The 22,712-nt window shown below is 43.5% G+C and overlaps 1 protein-coding gene across 1 annotated transcript; it reads right to left on the minus strand.

Annotated features, from left to right (window-relative positions):
- Nucleotides 1–16: 16 nt before the first annotated feature.
- On the minus strand, nt 17–20,865 carry CENPF (centromere protein F). Its single transcript, XM_053458703.1, has 20 exons — nt 20,646–20,865; nt 18,937–19,117; nt 17,776–17,972; nt 17,475–17,587; nt 17,188–17,279; nt 16,531–16,819; nt 16,211–16,413; nt 15,432–15,557; nt 12,930–13,058; nt 12,415–12,537; nt 11,784–11,919; nt 9,564–11,545; nt 6,748–9,021; nt 5,739–5,891; nt 5,395–5,556; nt 4,619–4,780; nt 2,887–3,043; nt 2,038–2,520; nt 716–903; nt 17–295 (listed from the first exon to the last, which is right to left on the minus strand). The coding sequence occupies exons 2-20, from the start codon at nt 19,096–19,098 to the stop codon at nt 95–97; spliced, it is 7,332 nt and encodes a 2,443-aa protein (XP_053314678.1). The 5' UTR covers nt 19,099–19,117; nt 20,646–20,865; the 3' UTR covers nt 17–94.
- Nucleotides 20,866–22,712: the final 1,847 nt, after the last annotated feature.

The following is a 22,712-nucleotide window of genomic DNA, read 5'->3' on the forward strand; positions in this document are numbered from 1 at the left end:
GACACCCTAGAAATCAAGACTTATATAAAATGTATAAAAGCCAATAAAAGTTACAGCGTAAGAAATTCCCGTTCCTGGGGGGAGGTCGGTTGGATTACTGGACATTGCAGGTTTCCTCGCTCTCGGACCGTTCGTGCAAAGTGCCGACGTCTGCCGTCCCTCGGTCTCTTTCTGCGTGGCCAACGCGTGGACTCTGAGCCACGGGGCCCTTTAATCTGTTGTGAGTGGAGAGCGGGGATGATAACTCCATGGATCCGACTGCGGCTTCCAGTTGAAATAGTTCAATTTTATTAACCTGCAAAACAGTTAACATGTAAATATATATGTAAACATATATTATATATATACACACGTTTACATATATATTTACAATATATATTTTATATATTAAAGTTTAAGGGGGGGGACAGAAAATGCTTTACAGCTTAATATACGATCATTTTCCTAAATCACTACATTTGCGCATAACTAAAACACTGAAAAAACATCAGGAACACAGCCCTCGTATCACATTGTACTGAACTCAAATAGAGAGGAACTGAATCTACTGCCGCTATGGATGCTTTTAAAACATTAGAAAGGTTATTTGTTACGCGAGTGCTCGGAATAATGGCTTTTACATAAACAACCGTGGACCCAAGTAGTCCACGACCCTGCGTGCGTATTGGGGTCATTTTTGGTGCTAAGAGGTTTCCAGGAATAGCCGTGTTTTTACCTTCTGTGATCTGCTGCCCCCATCTGTCCTGTTGGGGACATTTCCGAGGTTTTCGAGGTCGTCGCTGTCTGCTAGGAGGCTGGAAGGAGATCGCTTCTGTGCAGAGAGACGGGGACTTCTCCTCCGCGGGAGTTCGGTTCTTCTGAGAACGTAAGGACTTTGCTTACCTGATGGGATATCTGAAAATCCTACAAAAAAAAAAAGGAAAAACTATTAAAATCAATGTTGGGGGAAGTGAGAGAACGGTCTATATTCTAGAACGAAAACAGTTGATTAATCATTAATCACAAAAACACAATTTAAAAAAAATAAACAGTCTTTGTAGTCTATAGGGATCTTTATAGGTCTAAGAATTAAGAAAAATGTAAATTAATACAATTTTGGGTACCAGGACTGTCCGGCTAGATGGCTGAAAGACTTTTTAAGACGTGGTTGGTACGTTGCTTCGCTTCTTTTCAACAAAGGTGCTGGGAACTATCTATACTATCAGATTGTTACAAACGCTGTGCAGAAAAGAATTTAAATCACTAAAAACTCTAATGTAACATATTCCACCCTCTCTTCCCGCCAGGCCCGGACTGGCCATCGAGCAAACCGGATTGACTTAGGGGCTGATGGAGCTGGAGCTCCAGGCCCCTACCTTAAAATAGGCCCAGTCAGGACCGAACTGACTGGGCTTATGCGGCCTCTAAGGCCGCATTAACCCAGGGCATAAGGGGCACCTGCCCCTTAAGCCCGCCGCAACTGCGACCGGGTCCACCACTCTAGGGGGACGTGAAGCCCCCACCAGGGCCAGCCTTACGGGTGTGCGGCCGCACAGGGTTTACATTAAAACAATCGGGGTTTTTTTTTTTTTTTTTAACTTTATTTAACATCCTCCATGTTAAATAAAGTTTTTGTTAACTTTATTTAACATGGAGGATGTTAAATAATTAAAAAAAAAAAAACCCCGATGTTTTAATGTAAGCCCTGTGCGGCCGCAGACCCCTAAGGCCGGCCCTGGTGGGGGCTTCCCGGCCCCTTAGAGTGGCGGACCCGGTCGCAGTTGCCGCGGGCTTAAGGGGCAGGTGCCCCTTTTCCCCTTCGTTAATGTGGCCGTAGAGGCCGCATAGGCCCAGTCAGTCCGGTCCTGCCACGGGCCCGGCCGCAGTTGCTGCTTGCTCCGGCAACAAGGTAAGTAGGGTGAGGGAGGGGGGTGCAGTGAGAAGGGGCAGAGGGGGGTTAGATAGTGAGAAATGGGGAGGGGGGTTAGTTGCCCGGGCCTATTTTTTGTCCCACTCCGGGCCTGCTTCCCGCTGTCTGCTATACAGTAAGACACATACCCTTTTTCACAGCCTCCGGAAGCCCCTCTGGCTCCAAATACACATCTTCAGTGGTCTGGGGAGTAGAAGCCAAGCCGGTCTTCTTAACTCTCTTCGTCACTCGCTGAGATGTAGGCGTTGTGTATGTTTGCTCCCCGACGTCCTCTGTGCACTCCTGGGTTCGCTGGCGTTTTGAGGTCCGGGTTCCCGGCACCGACCTTCTGTCCTTACTTCTTCTCCCTTTACATGTCTTCGAAGGACTTTCGGACGTTGGCGGGAGAGGGGGGCTTTCTTTGAGGGTCTCAAGTTCTTTCAGCCTTGAACTCAACAAATCCACTTCTTTCCGTAAGGAATCATTGGCCTCCTCCAGTTTGTGGGTTTCAATTATTAACGTGCAGTATTTTTCGACATTCTCATCTGCTTCCAGACTCTTCTCTTCCAAAGACTGTTTGAGTTCCTCTAACTCTGCCATCAAAACACTGAGGCTGGTCTCGCCATCTGCATCTGTAGCAAAGCATAGGTCGATTAACACATGGAAGTTTCACATGATCCCCCTATATCAAGGACTGGATTCATTAAACTATTGGGCCAAAATAAAAAAATGGCCGCGGGGTGTTTCTGCAGGAATCACTCTGTAGAGCATTAAAGCACTTTTTGTGAGAAAAAGAGAAAGTGTGTAGAGGGTCAATGGCATGGGCACAGGGTAGCGCTGGCACATTCTGGCCCGGGTGTTAGGTAAAGCCAGATGAGCCCTATCGGCCCATAGCTCCCCCCTGCAACTAATAAATGCACTGGCACACATTCATACACACTCACACTAACACACACTCTAACACCGGTTAACAGCGATTGAAAGAGGAAAGAACGTACTTGGCACTCCGTGTAAGCGATTCTCTGCTTCTTCTCGCTGCTTTATCTGGTTTTCTAGCTGCTCCTTTTCACGCTCCAGCTCTTCGCAGGATTTCACCCACCGGTCCAGCTTGCGGCAGGTCCCGGCATTTTCCTCTTCCAGCCGGGCCACTTCCGCCTAAAACGCATTTACAGAAACACGAGCCGGATTAGGACGGCGGCCAGCGCTCGGACTCCAGCGGCCCCTCATTAGTCGCCGCTTAGCAGGAACCCAAACACCAAGTCCTGGAATCACCCCTTTCTTTTTATAAAGGGCCACAAAGCCTTGGCATCACCGCTGACTGTAAACTCACAATAGCGTTCTATACACGGCCGGGAGGGATATCATTCATTTAGAGCCTGGATTAGAAGCTGGTAATTATATCGCAACACCTGCCTTTTATACGAATGCAGGAATGACAGGCATCTCCAGCTAAACCCTGGCATTTCTTTTGTGCTCGGAGTCGCCTGCTGTTCTGGAAATTGTACGCGGCGCGGTTTCATCAGAAATGGATATAAAACATCCCCGCAGCGCTACAGGCGACGAGGAATTATTATTTCGTGTTAAGCAAGAATAACAGCTGGCGGGGTAAATCCCAAGACAGAAATCAGTCTTAGAAAACTGACGAGAACCTCGGCTCGATTCATCTGTAATTAACCTCAGAACGCCCCAAAAATACGCTAGATCCAGGACACAGGGGGTCATTTTTTTGGCCTGATTGGTGACTTAATGTTTTTAAAACAAAAGTATTGAACTGGGTTAGAGTCCTGACATCTTGCTCACGTGAACAAAAAATATATATAAAATTTACAAATTTAAGTGTTTTTATTTTCTGAATAATATTTTTTTAATAATATAAAAAGGGGGGGAGCATGGCTTACTTTAGGGAGAAGCTACAGCTCCCCGCCTCTTATGAGGTCTGGTGATTGAAGCGGATAATCAGGGGCAGAAATGCATAACGGGAGCACTTGCCGCGCATGCGCACCGCTGGGGGGGGGTGGCATTTGCCGAGTGCTGGAGCAGACTGGCGGTAGGTATATAATCCCTCATGAATGAATCAATAATTTAAAAATATTAGAAAATCAAACATTAACCCCTTTGTGACAATGGCCGATTGTATTTATTTCTGCGCTGCTCATGTTTAGCTGCAATTTTCTTCTTTCCCGTTTACTGAACCCACACAAGTTATATATTGGGGGGGTTTTCAGGACAAGAAGGACTTTCTTTAGATGTCATTGTTTTGATTGTATCATTAATTACTTAAAATGTTGAGGCATTAAAGCAACCCTGTTTGAAGTCATGACGGTCCAGGCACGTCAATTGTCGTGAACCCTTTTGTTTTCGGGCGACGTGCCAGGGGCATCAATTGTCATTAAGGGGTTAAAGTACATATGATGGCTGCAGCGTCACTTCCACAATGTGTTGCATATACAATATTGTTAATAAACAATTTTTACTCCCGTTTTTACACACTAATATACATATATTATAATATTATTATTATACACACACTATATATTATATATATTATATATATATATATATATATATATATATATATATATATATATATATATATATATATATATATATATATTAGATTTCTGGGGGCTGCATGTCTCCTTTAAGTGGATTTTTTTTCCCAGGTCTTCCTGGAATTAAACTGATGAATATCACATTACAGATGAAGATGACTGCCAAGTGCACACTTACCTTAAGCTGGTTAAACTCTAGCAGCTGCTGCTGGGATTGTACCGCGGATTGCTTCAATTTATCGTTGCCTGCTTTTAAACGATGAATTTCAAGCTTATGGTTATTAAGATCAGCTTCGACTCGCGCCAATTTCCCTCGGTAGCTTTGAATTTCTCCTTTGTGCTATACAAGAGAAAACATTTACATTTTACTATGAAAAACGACCCCAGTCTCGGCCCATTTAATGCATGCTTGTGTTTTTGTGTATATTTTTTTGTTATTTGTTATATTGGTGCGTATGAAACAATTCTATCATCGGAGCTTCAGCTACTCTGGCATTGGGTTACGGAGACCGCAGTACTAAATTGCAGTCTGGATATCGAAGCGCACCATTACAGCGGTTTTAACAGTCAAGTGCGCAAGCAAGGATTGCTTACCGGGTCGAGAGGAGCACAGAGTGCCTCCCTGGGACAACCCTGTAAATGAAAATCACGAAACCTGCTCCCAGTGTCCGCCAGGAGCCAAGATCAGAACAACGGAAGCAATCATAAGAAACGCACATTTTATTGTTCCTTTAACACCTTAATGACAAAGCCCGTACATGTACAGGTTTAAAATGCATTGTTTTCAATGGGTTTAGGGACCACCCATTGTCCTTAAGGGGTTAAAACTAAACAAAATACAACACATAGAAGTTTTTTTTTTTTTACAAATTACAATATTTGTTATTTTGTAAAAAGCCGTCGCTGAAACTGCAAAAGCTGACCCATAATCAGGCTAAATATTACGTTCCTCACCTGCTTTATTTCTTCCAGGAGAGCGTGTTGCTCCGCGTCAGCTTGAAGGAGCCGGCTCTCATAGCCCTCTATATCGCCTTTCATATTCTGCGCCTGAAGGCGAAGGTTTGCGATCGTCTCTTCCATTTCTTTTCTTTGCGATGTCATAGAGAGCAGAAGAGTCTAGAAAACGCATAGAAAAAATGAAATGCAAGTAGAAAATGTGGAAGAATTTCATTAAAATGTATTTATATATATATATATATATATATATATATATATATATATATATATATATATATTATACACACACACGACATACAGAAAAACCTGGACCTATCAGCTATTTGGAGTTTAAAACTCACGTTGTTTTCTTCGTTTTGCTGCCTTACTGTCTGCGTTTGCTCTTCGAGGGCCTTCCTTTCCAAAGCGCTTGCTTGTTGAAGTGTTTCGATGCGCTGCTCGGCCTCGCGTAGCTTTTGCTGTAATTCATCGCAGTTTTCGGACAATTTGTCTGCCTGCGCGTTACGAGTAGAGAATGGAACACATGTAATAACGGTGCAAACCGACCATCAAAACCACAGAAGGCGATCAGCCATAGCCACATATTGCCAAAAGACAGCAGCAGCTTATTCTTTTATACATTTTTTGTTTAATAAAAATTTAGATTTGACAGGATAATTTAGGAGATATGGGGGGTTTTTTGCCCATTTTTTAATAATCTGTGTTATTTTATGTACACATTCTGTGCTTTTTCCTGTGTATGCGGAGTTTATATTTTCAGCTGGGGGTCTTAGTGGATCTGGGTGCTGACAGAACACCCGCTCCGAGAGTCCAATCTCCATTGTGCACGGCTGAATTTGCTCTGCCCGCCTGAAATTATCTACTAAACCGCAGGAAGAACCAAAGGGGAAAGGTCACATAAAACCGCTGTATTCAGAGGCGACGTCAGAGAAACGAGAGGAGGCAACAGCCAGATTAAAAACAAAGAACTCCGCTTCAAGAACTAAAAATGTAACTAATTTTTATTTTTTTAAATGTTACATTTCAATTGACTTAGGAGACCCGAATGGCGATGACTGAGTAAAGTATGGTGCTTTAAGGCCAGAGGCCCCCAGATAATGTGAGCGCGGCCAGCGGCCCACTGGGAATACTACATGGCCAGTCCAGGCCTGATCTACTTAACGTATAAAAGTGATCAACAAATTATGCACCCCGATGGGGCGACCAGGCCAGGGCTATATACATTATATTATATTATATTATATATATAATATAATATATATATATATTATATTATATTATATATATATATATATACACACACACACACACACACACACACACACACACACACACACATATAACACATACCTTTTGCAGAAGCGCTGTATTTTCCGCGGCAGAAGACTCCGCTTTGATTTGTAAATCTTCACAGGACTTCCTCAGATCCGCTATGGTCGCCTCATGCGAGCGGTTGGCCGCGGATACATTCTGCAACATCGCTTCCAGTTTGTCCACCGCGGCCCGAAGCGTCTCTTTCTCGTTTCTCAAATTCTCTCTCTCCACCTCGGACCGCGAGAGCTCCGCAGAGTATTTATTTTCCAGCCGCTCGGCTCCTTTTAGTCCGTCTTCGAGAATCAGGAGCCGCTCCGTCTTGTCCTCCAGTTTCGTTTTGCAGATGTCCAAGTCAGCGGTAAGTTTCTCCACGGAACGCTCCAGATCCCTGTATTTGATTTGCGCCTCTTCTAACCGGCTCGACAACTGGGTTTCGTTTTGCTCTAAGAGAGATATCCGGTTAACGTGTTTGGTCCGGTCTTCCTCAAACTTCTCCTCAGACAATTTCTTTTGTTCACGTAACTCGCTTAACTGCATTTGAAGCGACAGCTGCTCTTTTTCTGACTCCTCTTTAAATGTTTTCTGCGCCATTTCGTTATTTTCCAGAGCGCCCGTAAGACTCCGTATCGTTGCTTCTAACGTCACTATTGTCTCCTGTTTCACCATAAGTTTGTTTTCAAGATCGGTTGCCTTTCTCCTGAAAGTATTCATTTCATTCTCCAAAACCTCTTTCTGCGACTTCAGGTTTTCCGCTTCCTCCTTGATCGTCTCCGTCTGAAGAATTACACCTTCCAGGTTTTCTTCGGACATGGCCAGTTCCCGTTCCAGACTCTCGATCTTGTCCTTCAGGCCGTCTACGCTTCGCTCGGCCTCTTTAAGCTTGTCGAACACGTGGCGTTTTTTCTTATCGTCAGATTCGATTTTAATTTTGAGTTTCTCTATCCCGGCGCGCATCAGGGAAACCTCTTCCTGGGCCGAGCGCAAACTCGTGGCCATTTCGTGTTTCTCGGACTGGCAGCGTTCTAGGGTTCCAGACAACTCGTTCTTCTCGGTTCGCGCAGCACTCAGCTCGGCCCGGATTTCTTCTGACTGTTGCAGCAGAACGGACCTCTCCTCTTGCATTTGCTGGATCTGGTTCTGTAGGTCTTCTAGTTGCGAACTTCTGCTGTTCTCGATCTCTTGCAAGCCAATCAGACTCTCTCTTTCTCTGGACATCTGTTCTGTGACGGACTTTGCATCGTGAAGCTCGGACTTTAGAGCGCGTATTTCAGCTTCCAGTATTTTAATAAGTTCTCTGGTGTTTGTCTTATTCATCTCCAACTCGTTTTCCTTTGCTTTCATTCTCTCGCACGTTTTCTCAAGCTCCGCCTTCTCTTCAGTCAAGCTCTCTAATTCTTGATTCATTAACATTTTCTCTTCCAGGACTTGGGTAATTCTCTCCTGTAAGGTTGTTACGGATTTTAAGTTCTCTGCATTTTCATCCTGTAGGTGTTGGCATTTAGCTTGAAGAGCATCCAGATCAGCTTCCATGGACAGCGCATGACTCTCAATGTTTGACTTCTCAGACCTGGTTCTTTTCAGTTCGTTCTCGGTCTGAAGATATTTTTCCCTCAGTTCTCCATTAGATATTTCTAAACCTTCACGTATGGCAGACAAGTCGGACAACTGGATTTTCAGCATCTCTGCTGTATTAGAAAGGCTACTTAGATCTTTTTCCAGGTCCCCGACTCTTGCAGTTAACTGTTGCTTCTCGGAGGAATGCGACTCGAGTTTTTCAAATAAAAGAACTCTTCCGTCTTCGAGTTCCTTTACTTTGCTCTGAAGTTCCGAGGTTGAAGTTTCCTTTCCAGAAAATTCAGATTTCTGCATCTCAATCTTTACATTGAGATTTGTTATTTCGGCAACCAACGTTTCAATCTTAGCCTCTCCTTCTTTCACAAGTTCAAGAAGCTTCAAGTTCTCGTTGGAAAATTGCTGAGCTTGCACCCTGAGATTTTCAATATGAGATTTTAAGCGGTCTGAGGGAGTATCAGGGTTACTAACCGAATTATAATCCTCAGCTGATTTCGGGGAACGTTTAACGTCTTCAGTAATCTCGCTTGTGAGTTCTTCTTGTCCAGGTGACTTGTCCTGACTCAAGACCACAAGGTTTGCCCCCTGTTTTGTTTCCCCTGTATTTTTAGAACAAGGACTCTGGATGGGGTCTTTCGGATCGTGGACAATCTGAGAAAGAGTGTTATTTAGGGATAAACTTCCTATTGGTAAAACAGAACACAGGCTCTGATTTGTGGCATCAAAGGTTCTTGTTAACTGAAAGAAACAGAGAAACAAAATATTTTAACAAATTCTAGGATATGTATAGTTAAACTTCATCAAAATGTACAGCAACACATTATAAACGGTACCTGATGTCTAAATATTGATTGAATTGGGTGAATTAACAATTGTAGATTAGATAATGTTCAAGAAGCTGCCGATCCCAGTAATTTCTACCGCAAGAAGAGATCACCGGTTGCAGCTCAGCGCTTCTTGCAATAGAAATAATTGGGAAAAAAGGGGGGAGAGAGAGAAAAAAGGGGGGGGGGGGAGAAAAAAAGGGGGGGAAGGGGGGGAATCAGTCTAGCTTACTAACCAGAAAATGTAGAGATGTGAAGGAAGTATTCTATATCCATAAACTTTGGTTAAACCAGATTGTGCTACATAAACAAAGACAAGCTATTCTAGATTTTCTGCAAAAAAAACTGCATGTAACATTCAAGCCATTAAGTAATTACAATATAAACTTTACAAAAATTGTGTGTACCAAGAGATCATAGTTTGGCTCTTTGTATTCCTGTAAAACAGATACTTACATCGTCGACGTCAAAAGATAGTATCGATCGGGCGCTCAGGTCAAGGCACTGCAGCTCCAGTCGGGCAGCTTCCAACTCCAACGATAACTGCTCGGTCTGCTTCTTCTCTTCCGCCAGCTTTGTCTCCATCTCTGCAGCTTTAGCTTTCATTTTTTGGTGCAGAACGGCCATTTCTGAAATGTGCTGTTTTTTTAGGTCGTCTACCTCCGTTTGGTATAACGCCAGCAGCTGTATTAAGTTTCCGGCGTCAAGACTTTGCTCTAAAACATCCGTGTCTTTTGACTCCGTATTTAGCTTTTTCGATGGAAAACGATCAGAAATGGAGCGACGGCCTCCGAAATGATTCGCTTCGAGGATTGCACCCGCCTCGCTCGCATCAACGGAATCGTAAACGTCCGCTGGGATATCAGAAAGCACCGGAGCATGTTCTTCACTCAAACTGTTTCTACAAATACTATGTGAAGCCGTTTCAAGTCGACGTCCGCCGCCCTCTGGATGCTCTTGGGTACAGCTCCTCTCATTATCGCAGCCGGCAAGGATAGAAACGTCATCGAGGTCGACAGAGCTTTCTGCGAGAGATCTCAGAAGCTTCTGTTTCTCATCAACATCCATCTCAGGAGCTTCAAACTCAACCGGGTCTCTCTCTTCGCACCCCGGACTCGCCTTGAACTCTTCCAAGGCTCTGCTTTGAGACAGCTCTTGGCTTCGGAGATCACAAACAAGTTTCCGGAGTTCTCCATTTGCTTTTTGGACATCTTGATGAACTTTTTTCAGTTCTGCCAATTCTAACTTTAGATCTTCAAGCTCTTTGGAGCCCTCGCTGCGCCCGTCAACCAAAATGTGGCGCGCCTCTTCTTTTTCGTCTGCAACGTGAATTAAATCATTTGTTTTTGACGCTTCTGTTTTCTGGCTATTCAGGGCTTTATCGTAAAGCTCATAGATTCTTTTATTTTCATCAGCCAGCCGTTCGATCTCCCTTTGATTAGAGCTTATCAGGTTACCGAGCGCTTCCCTCTCAGCAGACCACGACTCGGAATTTAGATTTATCTCCTGCAGTTTATCATCGAGCTTTTGGTTTGTTTGATGGGCGGCTTGCAAGTCTTTCTCCTGAAGTCTTAACTTTTCCGACAAGGAATCAATCTCCTCATCCTTTACCTTTATGGCAGCGACCACCGATTCAATATAACGCTCCTCAGAGGCAACCTTGTTCTCTAAGCTTTTAGACTCCGCTACAAGCTGTTGGTGAGCAGCTTCATATTCCGCCAGGCGGTTTTTCAGGGCCGTGTGATTTTCCAGAAGCTCGTCGTGCTGCCTTTGCAATTCAGCATTCGCCTGCTTTTCTTCATCCAACGCCTTCTCTAAACAAGATGCTCGGTCCAGAGAAGATGAAGAACTTAGCTCCGCAACGTGCCCTTTCAGGTCGGATATTTGCCGCAGTAACCGTTCCATTTCGTTTCTGAACGTTTGGCTTTCAGATTCCAGCCCACGGCACGCGGCTTTCTGGATTTCCAGCTCGGCCCCTTTAGCTTCCACTATATCTTGTAGGGTTTTTATCTGAGTGTTTAGATTGTTCTTATCGTTTTCTAGCAGGTGGATTTGACCCAGATGAGTCTGAATGACGTTTTCGAAGCCTCCAATTTTCTGCGCCAGATCTTCTCTCTCTTTGGAAAGTTCACCGATGGCTTTTTCCTGCTCATTCTTCAAACCGCAAAGTGAAATGTTTGCAACGATTAACTCTTTGCATTCCTTCTCTTTAGAGTTCACTTGATGTTTTAAAGCCGCGGATTGTTCCTCCATTCTTGCCAGCGTGATCTTTGACTGTTCCGCATCCAGCTCTCTCTTCTTCAACACTTCCGAACAGAAATCCCTTTCTTTTTCCAAATTAGACACGGTCATTTTCAGACCCTCAAAACTAGCAGAATCTTGATCTTGCATTTTTTCAAGGGCGGATTTCAGCTCTGCTTCTAGGGCTGTGGTTTTATCTAGAAAAGAACCAGAACGTAACGGTTTAGTTTCTTATACAATGCAGTTTTACCTAAATTTGTATCACTTTAACAACACGTTTACCTTATTAAATATGGCCTTAAAAACAATCGTTTGAAAATGGTCATGCTTGTGAAAAAGTTTGGTCGAGTTTGTGCTCCGCGTGATGTCATACTTGTGGGCGACAACGAACGCGCCCATGTCCTACACACAACATATGCCACGAGATGAACTTACTTTTCTGTTCCTCTGCAAATAGTTGGTTTTGCCTTAAAGTCTGATTGACGGTCTTGAGCTCTTCCTCCAGTTTAAGCGCCTCTTTACTTTTCTGATCATACTGACTTTTGAGGGCGTTTTGTTCGCGTTTTGCTTCCTAGAAAGATTGCGAGCAGAGAAGAATGTAAAAAAATAGGCAGTGTGTACATTTATAACATACGATAAAATTTAAGGAGCTATAAATACCCCTCAGTATTGTCTTCTTCTAAATAAACTACTCGAGGCCATCTTATTCACCATGGCAGGATACATTTTTAAGACCTTGTCTGTCAAATTGGGTTAGAAATGTACAAGCAGAAAGAGCACATTTAAGTAAACATGTAAAAAAAAAGTTTCATTTTTCCACCCCGGGCATTAAGTCCTACAGATAAGCTTAGATTCTTATGGTCTGGCATAACATCAGCGACGCATTTCCCCTACCGGCTGCAATAGGCAGGCTTGTACTTTATTTTTTCACCTAACAGCGAACTGATTCTTTTTGATATCACCCCAAATCTGAGTTACATTAAATCATTTTATGTTAATTTTAATCAAACATTTTAGAAAATGTTTCAAACATTTTCATTCGTCAGAAAGGTACACAAATACTCGCCTCGATAAGTTTCTTAAAGTCGTGCTCATTTTTCTGGCATGCGTTCAAAGCTTGTTCTGATCTGGAAAGTTTCTGCTTCAGTTCTTCTGTTTCGATTTCCAAAATTCTTTTTGCGTGGTTCATCTGCATAGAAACAAACAAACAAAAAAACAAACAACAACTAAGTACCCTGCTTTCAAATGATTAATCGTGAAAAGCCCCAGGAAGGGCCTGAGTTTAGCAATAGCTTCAATACTTTTATAAATCTGGGAAGTATTCTGCAAAGACCTACTGGGGTAAATAATCTAGGGTGAATGTATGGGGTGGCTAGACTTTATTTTATTGACCGTGAGTTTGTAGGAGAGTTGTGGTTTTAGCTCATCAACTTCATTATGCATTATGATGGACAAACACATGCAGGTTCCCCTGCAACAAGAAGAGCCGAGACTGCCACGTGGACTCTCACTTATTGCAATTATCCATTAATGGAGGGCCGGCCAAGCTATATTCGGCTGTAATTTCAAAGAAAGTCTTACTTTGTCGAGCTCAGACTGGACGGCGTTGAATTCGTTCTTTGCTTGCTGAGACTCCTGACTCAGTCTCGCCTTTGTCTGGTTGAGCTGCTGTTCCATGTTTTGAAGGGAATTTTGTAGGCGCAAAAGTTCCTAAAGATAAAGTAACAAAACATCCAAAATTTGATCCTGTATGGCGTTTTCAAATGCAGGGGGCTCTTTGTTGTATTAATGTTGTAACATATACTTATATTAAAAGTCAGCGACGGCACAGTGTAACAGAGTCTTCCGTGTATAACTCATTTGCATGCACTGGCCGGGTGTGTTAAAAATACTTCCCATGTCTTAATTTAAGATCTATACCAAGCAACCTATCAATATTAAAATTCCTCGTTATCAGTACATAACCTGCAATGTATTTTCTTTTACCATTTAATGCTTTTCCCTGGACTGCATATTTATCCTCTGCAGTACTACTAGTGGCCTCTAGGTGTCAGCAGAGACACCAATTTCTGCTTTAAAGGGCTCGGTCACCTTCACGGCTTCCGTCAGGATTACTTATAGTCCGTCTGTTTGCTGGTTAATCCAATGTAACGTTTACAATCAGTAAGCTAATTATAGGGTTGAAATACATATACCGTATTTGCTCGATTATAAGACGACCCCCCAAAATCTGAATATTAACTTAGGAAAAAAAGAAAAAGCCTGAATATAAGACGACCCTAAAGGAAAAAAGTTTTACCAGTAAATGTTAATTCATGTAAACTATTTTTTTTTAATAAAAGCTATGATTGAGAAAAATATTTTTTTTTGTTTTTATTTCTTGTATTTTCCAACCTGTCCCCCAGTTACGCACATCTGCCCCCAGGCTTGCCACACCAATATGGCACTGTGGACCATGATATGCCTTTTAACCCTCTATATGCCACTGTGCCCCATGGTATGCCTTTTGACCCCCTATGTGCCACTCTGCCTCCAGAAATGCCTTATACCCCTATATCCCATTCTGGCATTTAGGGGGTTAAAATGCATATTATGGGGCAGAGTGGCATATAGGGAGGTATAAGGCATTCCAGGAGGCAGAGTGGCATTAAGGGAGTTAAAAGGCATTATATAGAGCACTCTGCCTCCAGAAATGCCTTATACCCCTATATGCCACTCTGGCATTTAGGGGGTTAAAAGGCATATTATGGGGCAGAGTGGCATATAGGGAGGTATAAGGCATTTCAGGAGGCAGAGTGCACTATTAAATGCCCCCTTAACGCCACTCTGCCTCCTGAAATGCCTTATACCTCCCTATATGCCACTCTGCCCCATAATATGCCTTTTAACCCCCTAAGTGCCAGAGTGGCATATAGGGGTGTAAGGCATTCCAGAAATGCCCTACACACACACACACACACACACACACACACACACACTTACTTACCGGTGCTTCCAATTTCCTGCTGTATTGCCGGGGCAGCGGGTTGACGTCTCATTCCGCGGCAGCCGGAAGGAGGTGGAGTTGGCAGCGGGGGTTTGTATGCGTCCGTCGCAAATACCTTCCTCGGCTGTCAGAGATCAGGAACTCTTGAACTCTGATCTCTGACAGTCGGGGAAGGTATTTGCGACGGACGCATACAAATCCCCGCTGCCAACTTCACCTCCGGAAGCACCGGTAAGTGTGTGTGTGTGTGTGTGTGTGTGTGTGTGTGTGGGGGGGGGGCGACGACAGGAGGATCCAGGTCCCCTGCAGCGGTGCGGGGGATCTGGATCTTAGTCTCATAATCAGACCTCTATTTGAGGTCTGATTAGAAGACGACCCCGATTATAAGACGAGGGGTATTTTTCAGAGCATTTGCTCTGAAAAAAACCTCGTCTTATAATCGAGCAAATACGGTATATGTGGCATCTTTTTAATCTGTACACAAACATGGGTTTAGTTAGTGTAGAGAGCAGTGTCGCATTTAGAATCTTGGGAAAAAAGACTTGTAATTCTGCTTAGTTTTTTTTTAATAGACAACATGATTAGGTGCAGTTATAACATGAAGACGAGGCAGTAAAAAAAACAAAAAAACAGGCTGTACAACCCCAACTGTAATATGACTGCCGATACAGTATTTATATCCCCAAGTCAAAAAGGATAATAGCAATAACCCTCTCTCTCTGATCAAGGAGTTGTGTGTACGTGTAATAATCTTACCTGTGCAATCAGTAGGAACATTCTACTAGTTGCTATGGTGAATGCTCAGCTTGTATCATTTTGCACCAGAACGGCTCTTTATACATAAACCCCAATTGTATATAAACTACTCCAGATGGCCGCAGTAAGTGCAAAGATTCTAAATGCAGCTCTATCCCAAGGAATCCTACCTTTAACTGTATATCCCACATGAGCGTATATTAAATTGTAGAGATGAGAACAAGGCTCGATACATGCTTAGTGAATACATGCCTTCCTGACTCACATGATCAGTCTACGGCCTCGGCAGCACATATTACACAGAGACAGCATATCGCAGAATATACCCACTGACGGTCTACCTGTTGGTTTTCCTTTTCTCTTTCCTTTAGTTTCTGCTCCAGAGTAATTCGGGCGCTTTCTGCGTTCTGTCTCTGGCAGCTGAGCTCCTCCGAAACCTTCTTCAGTTTTTGCTCGATTAACACACACTGAAAGAAAGAAAGAGCCCACGTTATTCCCAACCAACGGTGGACGAGCATTGGTTACAGGAAAGAGGGAAATCAGAAGTGCGCTTAGTGTTCTTTCAAATAGGGGTCTTGGAAAATACGAATATTGGGCTAGTACATATGCCAGCCGTGATCCCCAGCCGTTATGGGCACGCTATTTTTGTTAATGTACATGCACGGGGGGATTCATCAGAGTTCCTTCAATACATTTGCATGGTTTCCCCAGCTCCCTGGCTGGCAGGGGACGCATTCAGCATCCGAGACCCCCGCAGCCAAACAAATACAGCAGAGCAAGTGTATTAAACGGTCTAATCTGTAAACCAAGTAATTATGTTAACAAGGTATCATAACAAAAGTTGAGTGAATGTAAACCGAGCCTGTATACAGCAGTCTAACAGAAATAATTTACCAAAAAAAAAAAATAATAATTATTATTATTTGTTTTATATAGCACCATCAAATTCCGTAGCGCTGTACAATGGGTGGACAGGACATAAGTAGTATATAACATAATAATTTCACTTAGAGACAACAGGTGAGGAGGGCCCTGCTCCAAAGAGCTTACTGTGTGTGTGTGTGTGTGTGTGTGTGTGTACCTTGTTTACAAGTCTGTATGAGCAGATCTATTCCCGTACCTTATCATTAGACTGCTCCAGCTGCATCTTCCCTCGGGCTAGATCATCCCTGCTTTTTGTCAGTGCTTTGTCTTTTTCGGAGAGCTCCGTCTGAGTTTTTTCTAATAGAATTTGAATTTCTTGAAATCTGTTGACCTGGTTTTTCAGCTCTTTTTCTTGCACTTGTAATTTGATGTCCATCTCGCTTATCTTGGACTTTAGTTCTGAAGAAGAGGAGAAGAAAAAAAATTGAGAAATAATGGCCGCTAACGATCCGCTTGAACAGAAGTGATAGCGTCTCCGCTCATCAAAGCTTCTCTTCCGAAAATAACTCAGCCTACCTTGATTCTGAATTCTCAGTTGCTCGTGGGCTTGCACGTTGCAGGAATCGGGTGCATTCAGAGAATTATCCGGTTTGTAGCCCTTTTTGATGGGGGTCTCCTCTTGCTCCCACGGAAAGTGAGTCGACGCGAAGCTTCTCTTAAGAGGGGTCTCGTGGCTGCCGTGCGAGGAACGGCTTGGCGTCCGGTCCTGCTGCCACGAAAACACAGAGGAGGAGGACTGGTGACGTGCGATGTCCCTGTGATTCATCGTGCCTTGGGAGGAGGGCTGAGGAGGCGGATTTGCGGTCTATAAGTTGAAATAGAATACTTTATATAAAAGGGATAACATAAAAGGCGTAATAAAAGCGCATAAAGAATGCATCAATAATGGGTAATCTAACCATCCAAACAGACCATACCAGCCGCACCGAACACAAGTACTGCACCCGCGCCACCAAACTTTATTACAAACTTATCCAAGCGGTGCAAACATTTCAGGGCTATCTGCCTCTATCGGTTTTTCTTTTCTTTTTATATAATACTAAACATCATGCGTTCCTGAGCGATGGGTTTTAGTTCTCTGGACGTAAGTACTATGCACTAAACTGAAACACGTCACAAAGAGTTAAAGCTACAAGCACATGATATGTTTAAACGATCTCTACTTTCACGTACTTTTAACTGAATCAGTTTCAGCTCCGCTTCCAGCCTCTTTCTTTCTTCAACTTCTTTGTTGTATTTGTCCAGTAGCTCATCATATTTGGAGTCTGAATAAAAGTCAGATAATATTAACGTGTTAAACGTAACAGTTACAGAAGGGACAGGGCGACGGGGGCGATGAACAAGGGACAGGGCGACGGGGGCATGAACAAGGGACCGGGCGACGGGGGCATGAACAAGGGACCGGGCGACGGGGGCAACGAACAAGCGACCGGGAATAAGGACGGGGTTAAATGACTTACCTCTGGAATTATTAGGTGTACACACAACAGCTGAAGCTTTCTGCGGAGTGACACACAGAGACATGTCCCCGGCATTAAAGGAGTGTTGGCTTTTCTCCAAATCATTCTTATAGCTGGCGAAAGGAAAACAAAATAAGTAAAAGTTGTTAATAATCACAAGTCCAGCACCTAAAACTAAGAATCGGCTTCATCGTCACTGATAAAACAATGTTGCATCAGATGATAAACGGCGGCCCCGTTAAAATTCAGGAAGCCTGATCACTAAATGCTGCTTAAAGTCCCATAAATCTGGTTTATTAACCGTTTCAGTTCTTGCTCCAGCTTCTCAATGTGCTTCTTGCTGGATGTCAGCTGCCCTTCCAGGAAGTTGGCCTGCGATTCTTTGACTTGGTGATCGTGAATTAGCTTCTGCTTTGTCTTTTCCTGGGTGTCGCATAATTCTATCAAGCTCTGGTTCTCGCGCTTGAGTGCAGTCACCTCACTCTTTTCGCTTTCAACCTGTCCAATAGATTCACACAGGATGGATGAAAGGGGCAGCAATTTACAATCATCACATTACATACACCATTGATGCCCTTCATTCAGTGTTCACTCGCTTACAGGCAGTCACAGGGGCTGGTTTACAGCGTGACTCCTAAAGTGGCACCAACTGTCAGAAAGGTATTCCCCTCATCAAAGAGAGAGAGAGAGAGAATGAGAGAGAGAGAGAGAATGAGAGCGAGAGAGAAAATGAGAGAGCGATAAAATTGGTTGAAAAGCTTATTTTTCCCCCTTTCTACTGAGGAAAATGCTAATCATTGATACAAAATTAGCCACCTGTTATAAAATATGCGGCATCTCCTGTCCCTTGTATGTATTAGAAAATGGAGCATAAACCACTATTTCATTTATTTTGGAATTGCTGGAATTGGTTTTAATAATTCTATACGGGAGAGTGCGTTAACCTTCCTCTCCAGAGCATAAATGCTCAGCAAAATAATATGCAGCGCATGTTCAGGAACAGTACAGTGTGTAGTACAACTACATTCATTCACTCAAACTTCTCAAAACCCATTATTTATTTATTTATTTATTTTTTTGACAACCTACTGGAGATATTTAGTTCACTTTGTGGGGAGATCTCTGGCTGCCATGGCTATTTCCTGAACCAATGAACGACAGGAGAAGGTAAACTTAACGGGGTGGAATAACCATACAGTTCTGTAGAATGGGAAGTTGGGACGGCTGCCATATACATAAGGTGGGTTTCTAATACCCATATATTGTTTTTTTACACTGTAAACAACATGACATTTTTAGCGAGCTGGATAAAAACAGTGTCTGTGCCGGGTTCTTTTTAAAGGGAATGCTTATTCCCGGCGACGGAAATGTATGGATAAAGTGTTCTACGCGCTGTACGTAACACAGACGGGGGCATTTATTCACACTACGCCAGGACCCCCGCCGGATCCCACCATATTACCTTTTGCTTCTGCTTCTGGAACGCCGCCTCCAGCGACTCAAACTGGAACTGCCTCTGCTGCCGCTCTTTCTTCAGTTTGTCCAGCTGACTCTCCAGCTCCTGGATTTTCTGGAGGGTTTTTGTCGGAAGTCCCTCCTTCCATTCTTCCACCACCCAACTCATCGCACGCGTTCTGCAATCCCTAAAACATTACAATTCACGCCGTATTACGTGTCAGAAAGGGAACGGCCGGGTAGGCTGATGCAGACACCAGCCGAGTGCTGGGCTCGGGATTTTGGGGGCATTTTATCAGTAAAATATACATTATATATTTTTTTACGACAAATCATATCTGCTATTCTGCGTCAACATGTTAAATGTGGAGCCATAAACCACTTCACTGGTTTCCATGGTAACTGTTGTGACAGAACTGCTCAAAAAAAAAAAAAAAGTATCCGTTTTTTAATATTCTATAAGCTTTAACCATCAAAGAATTATATATTCTGATTAAAAATACACGTTTATTATCTTTACGGAATTTACACGATGTGACGGAAGAAACTGCCGGCTTCCTAGCGGCACAGAATGGAGAGAAAGATAATAAATGCAGCAATCCTAAAAGAGGAATCCGCGAGAAACTCGGCATCCGTATCCGGCAAATCCATCCAAAACGTGCACCTGTCCCACGGCAGGAGAGCGATAACGTGCCTTAAGGGTTAATAAAAGGGAGAGCTGACGGGAGAGCGGTAACATGCCTTAAGGGTTAATAAAAGGGAGCGCTGACGGGAGAGCATTAACATGCCTTAAGGGTTAATAAAAGGGAGATTTGACAGGAGAGCATTAACATGCCTTAAGTGTCAGTAAGGGGTTAATAAAAGGGAGAGTTGACGGGAGATTATTAACACAGGGACAAGGCAGACGTTCAGAGGGCCAGAGGCTTCGATGCGACTCGAGGACGTTCTACTTTACCGAGAGGGTAGTAGATGAATGGAGCAGTCTCACGGTAGAAGCGGAAAAGACTGATACAGTGAGGGAGAATGCACGGGATAGAAGTAAAGCGATCCTCAGTAGGTGACGGACTGAGCCCGATAGGAAATTAAATCCTTAGATCAGGAGAAACGGGCAGACTGGACGGGCCAGACAGCTCTTATCTGCCGTCACATTCTATGCAAGTGGGTGAGAAGACACGTCAATGAATTAAATATACAGCATGCAGGGCCCAGCACCTGTACTGTAAGCCCTTCATCATGTTTAATAGAGTCATGGAGCCAAGAAAAAGCAATGACACATGTTAGATGAAGCGAGGAGAGTGGGGAAGACACACATACAAATGATTCAAAAGTTTTATAAAATGTCTGACGTCACAACATTACATCATCAGAAAACAATTACATTTCAGCTCAGCAGAGGACAGGATATTTCACCCAAATGTATAAATACCTATCCTGTCAGAGTGCGAGAGCCAAAAACAGAAAAGAGCCAGCCCGGGTGAAAATGGCTTATGGACCAAACATAGAAAAAACACCTCAGGAGTCTCTTTTTCAGAAGGAATGAAGAAGAGACTATTGAGGTCTCCAAAGCTTTACGTCTTGCTCTGCGTTTGGCCCAATAAAGGTATCAACGTGTGACTAGAAACTTCACAGAAATATTTAATCCCAGCTTGGTCCGTTTCTCCCTCCCAGCACGCCTGGGGAAAACAAAGGCCACAAAGCGGCTCCCCGGTCAGTTACCTGGATGTTTATAATGTCCCGGTTCTCATGTCGCGATCACTCCGTAACGATTCAAACTCCGCGCTGCCTACAGCAAACGGGACAAAGCATTGTGCCCATTGGTCCATTGACAAATCGTAGGCTCACGCGATTGGCCAGCTTAGACACAGATACACGCCCACACACGATGAACAACCAGCGCTTGAATTGGGGTGGGTGTGACTTAAGTTTAAAAAGAGACTGCGAACCTGACGTGATTGGTCACACGAGGCAGTAGCGCTGCTCCCTGTTTGTTTAACCGATTCGTAGACGCGCGAGCCAATCAGAGCGCAGAATGGAGAATTTAAAACGATGGTTTATCCGAACGCTGCCGTAGACGCTGTTCTGGCGTCCCCGTCTGGACGCTGAGCCGACCTGCTTGACAACGTATACATCATTACACCCGAAATGTTCCGCTTAGGAGGCCGAATAAGAAGCTACTCGGGGCTAAAAACATCCTGTCAGGAGCGGGAGCTGCAGCTTTCAAAACACAAAGGGACGGAACCGGAAATAAATTTGTTTCTCCTCGAGCATAATCCCAGTGCTGTATACAGTAATACCCCCCCGTCACGTACTGTATACAGTGATAACTCACTGGGCTGTATACAGTAATATAACCCCCAGTCGGCATTGACATAAACCTAGTTTGTTGTCATTTTGTTCCAATGAACTTCCTTTTATCTTCAGACGTGGAGGCCGCTATTGTTATATTTTCAGCGACTTACACGGTGAGCTGGTTCTTGATGCAGTGCTGGTGAAGCCCATTCTGCCGTATACTTTCATCAGTCAGAGGGTCTGCTGTTAATTACCTGCTTCGGCGGCCGAAAAAAATGGCTGCCGGCTAAAATAGGGCTTAGAAAATCAATTCCTAAGCATAATCGGTGTCAATAACACAGCCCCCCACCCCAAACCCCTTGTGATAGCTCGAAGAGCAACCACAATCGCCATCCGTGAATGGCATTGCCGCCATTCACAAGATGGCGATGCAAACTGTCAATCAATGAGCTCACAGAGGATCTATCCAGACCCTCCTGAGAACTCTCGAGCTCCCCCTGCAGGCTGACCATGCAGCAAAGTGATTAGTATAATAAAAAAAATATTTAAAAAAGAATAGGTAACATGTCAAAATAATCCCCCACAAAAAACTCCAAATATATACAAAAAAAACTTTTTATGAGCGAGTCCTACAATTAGCGCTATATCTTCACAAAACTTGCATGTGGGATATCACTGCGCTCAGGAGATGTTGTTTGACACGGACATATACCAGGAGCGGTAAATTTATACCTGGAGTACAACGTGTGAAAAAGATTTGCTACCATAAAGTTTAACAAAGGCTGGTGGTAAAATTAGTGCATGGAAAGGGTTAAAATACCAGCATTTCATCTGCATTTGAGAACTTTATTTTTGGTGGGACTGTTTGGGGCAGTACGCTGTCCCTATATTATATTCTATATATATATATATATATATATATATATATATATATATATATATTTATTCTATATATATTCTGCTGGACGGTTCAGCTCTCGGAGGAAAAGGTTCCAGGGTTAAACCTTAAACACGTATTTGTCAGAACATAGAATCCGACGTCAGATAAGCCCCATTTTCCCATCTCCTCTTGCTTGGTTCTCCAGCTTTAAAGATAAAAATTCAAACCCTGTCATCAGTCATGTCTTAGATTCAGGAGCCGCATGCCTGTCCCGCGCATGTTAAAATCCCAGCACCGTATAACCACTAAGGTAACACACGGGATGGAGAAAAAGGAAGACGAGGGGCAGGAGGCAAGCATTACCACTTATTATTGTAAAATGTATTTTTTATTTATACAATATATTTACAAATACCGGTAGATAAATGTAGGGGGGGGGGAATTGTACCATTTTGAGGGAAAAATACACATTTCATTAAAGTCCTGAATTCACCAGGACATAGCATTTTTTTTGTGTTTTCTCCAACGAATAGAGAAACCCAGTCAATACTATATAGTGTGCATCCAAGTCTACACGCCGAACAATAACACAGCGGCCCCCACATTCAAACGAG

This window comes from Spea bombifrons, chromosome 3, assembly GCF_027358695.1.
Source record: "Spea bombifrons isolate aSpeBom1 chromosome 3, aSpeBom1.2.pri, whole genome shotgun sequence".
Lineage (NCBI taxonomy): Eukaryota > Metazoa > Chordata > Amphibia > Anura > Pelobatidae > Spea > Spea bombifrons.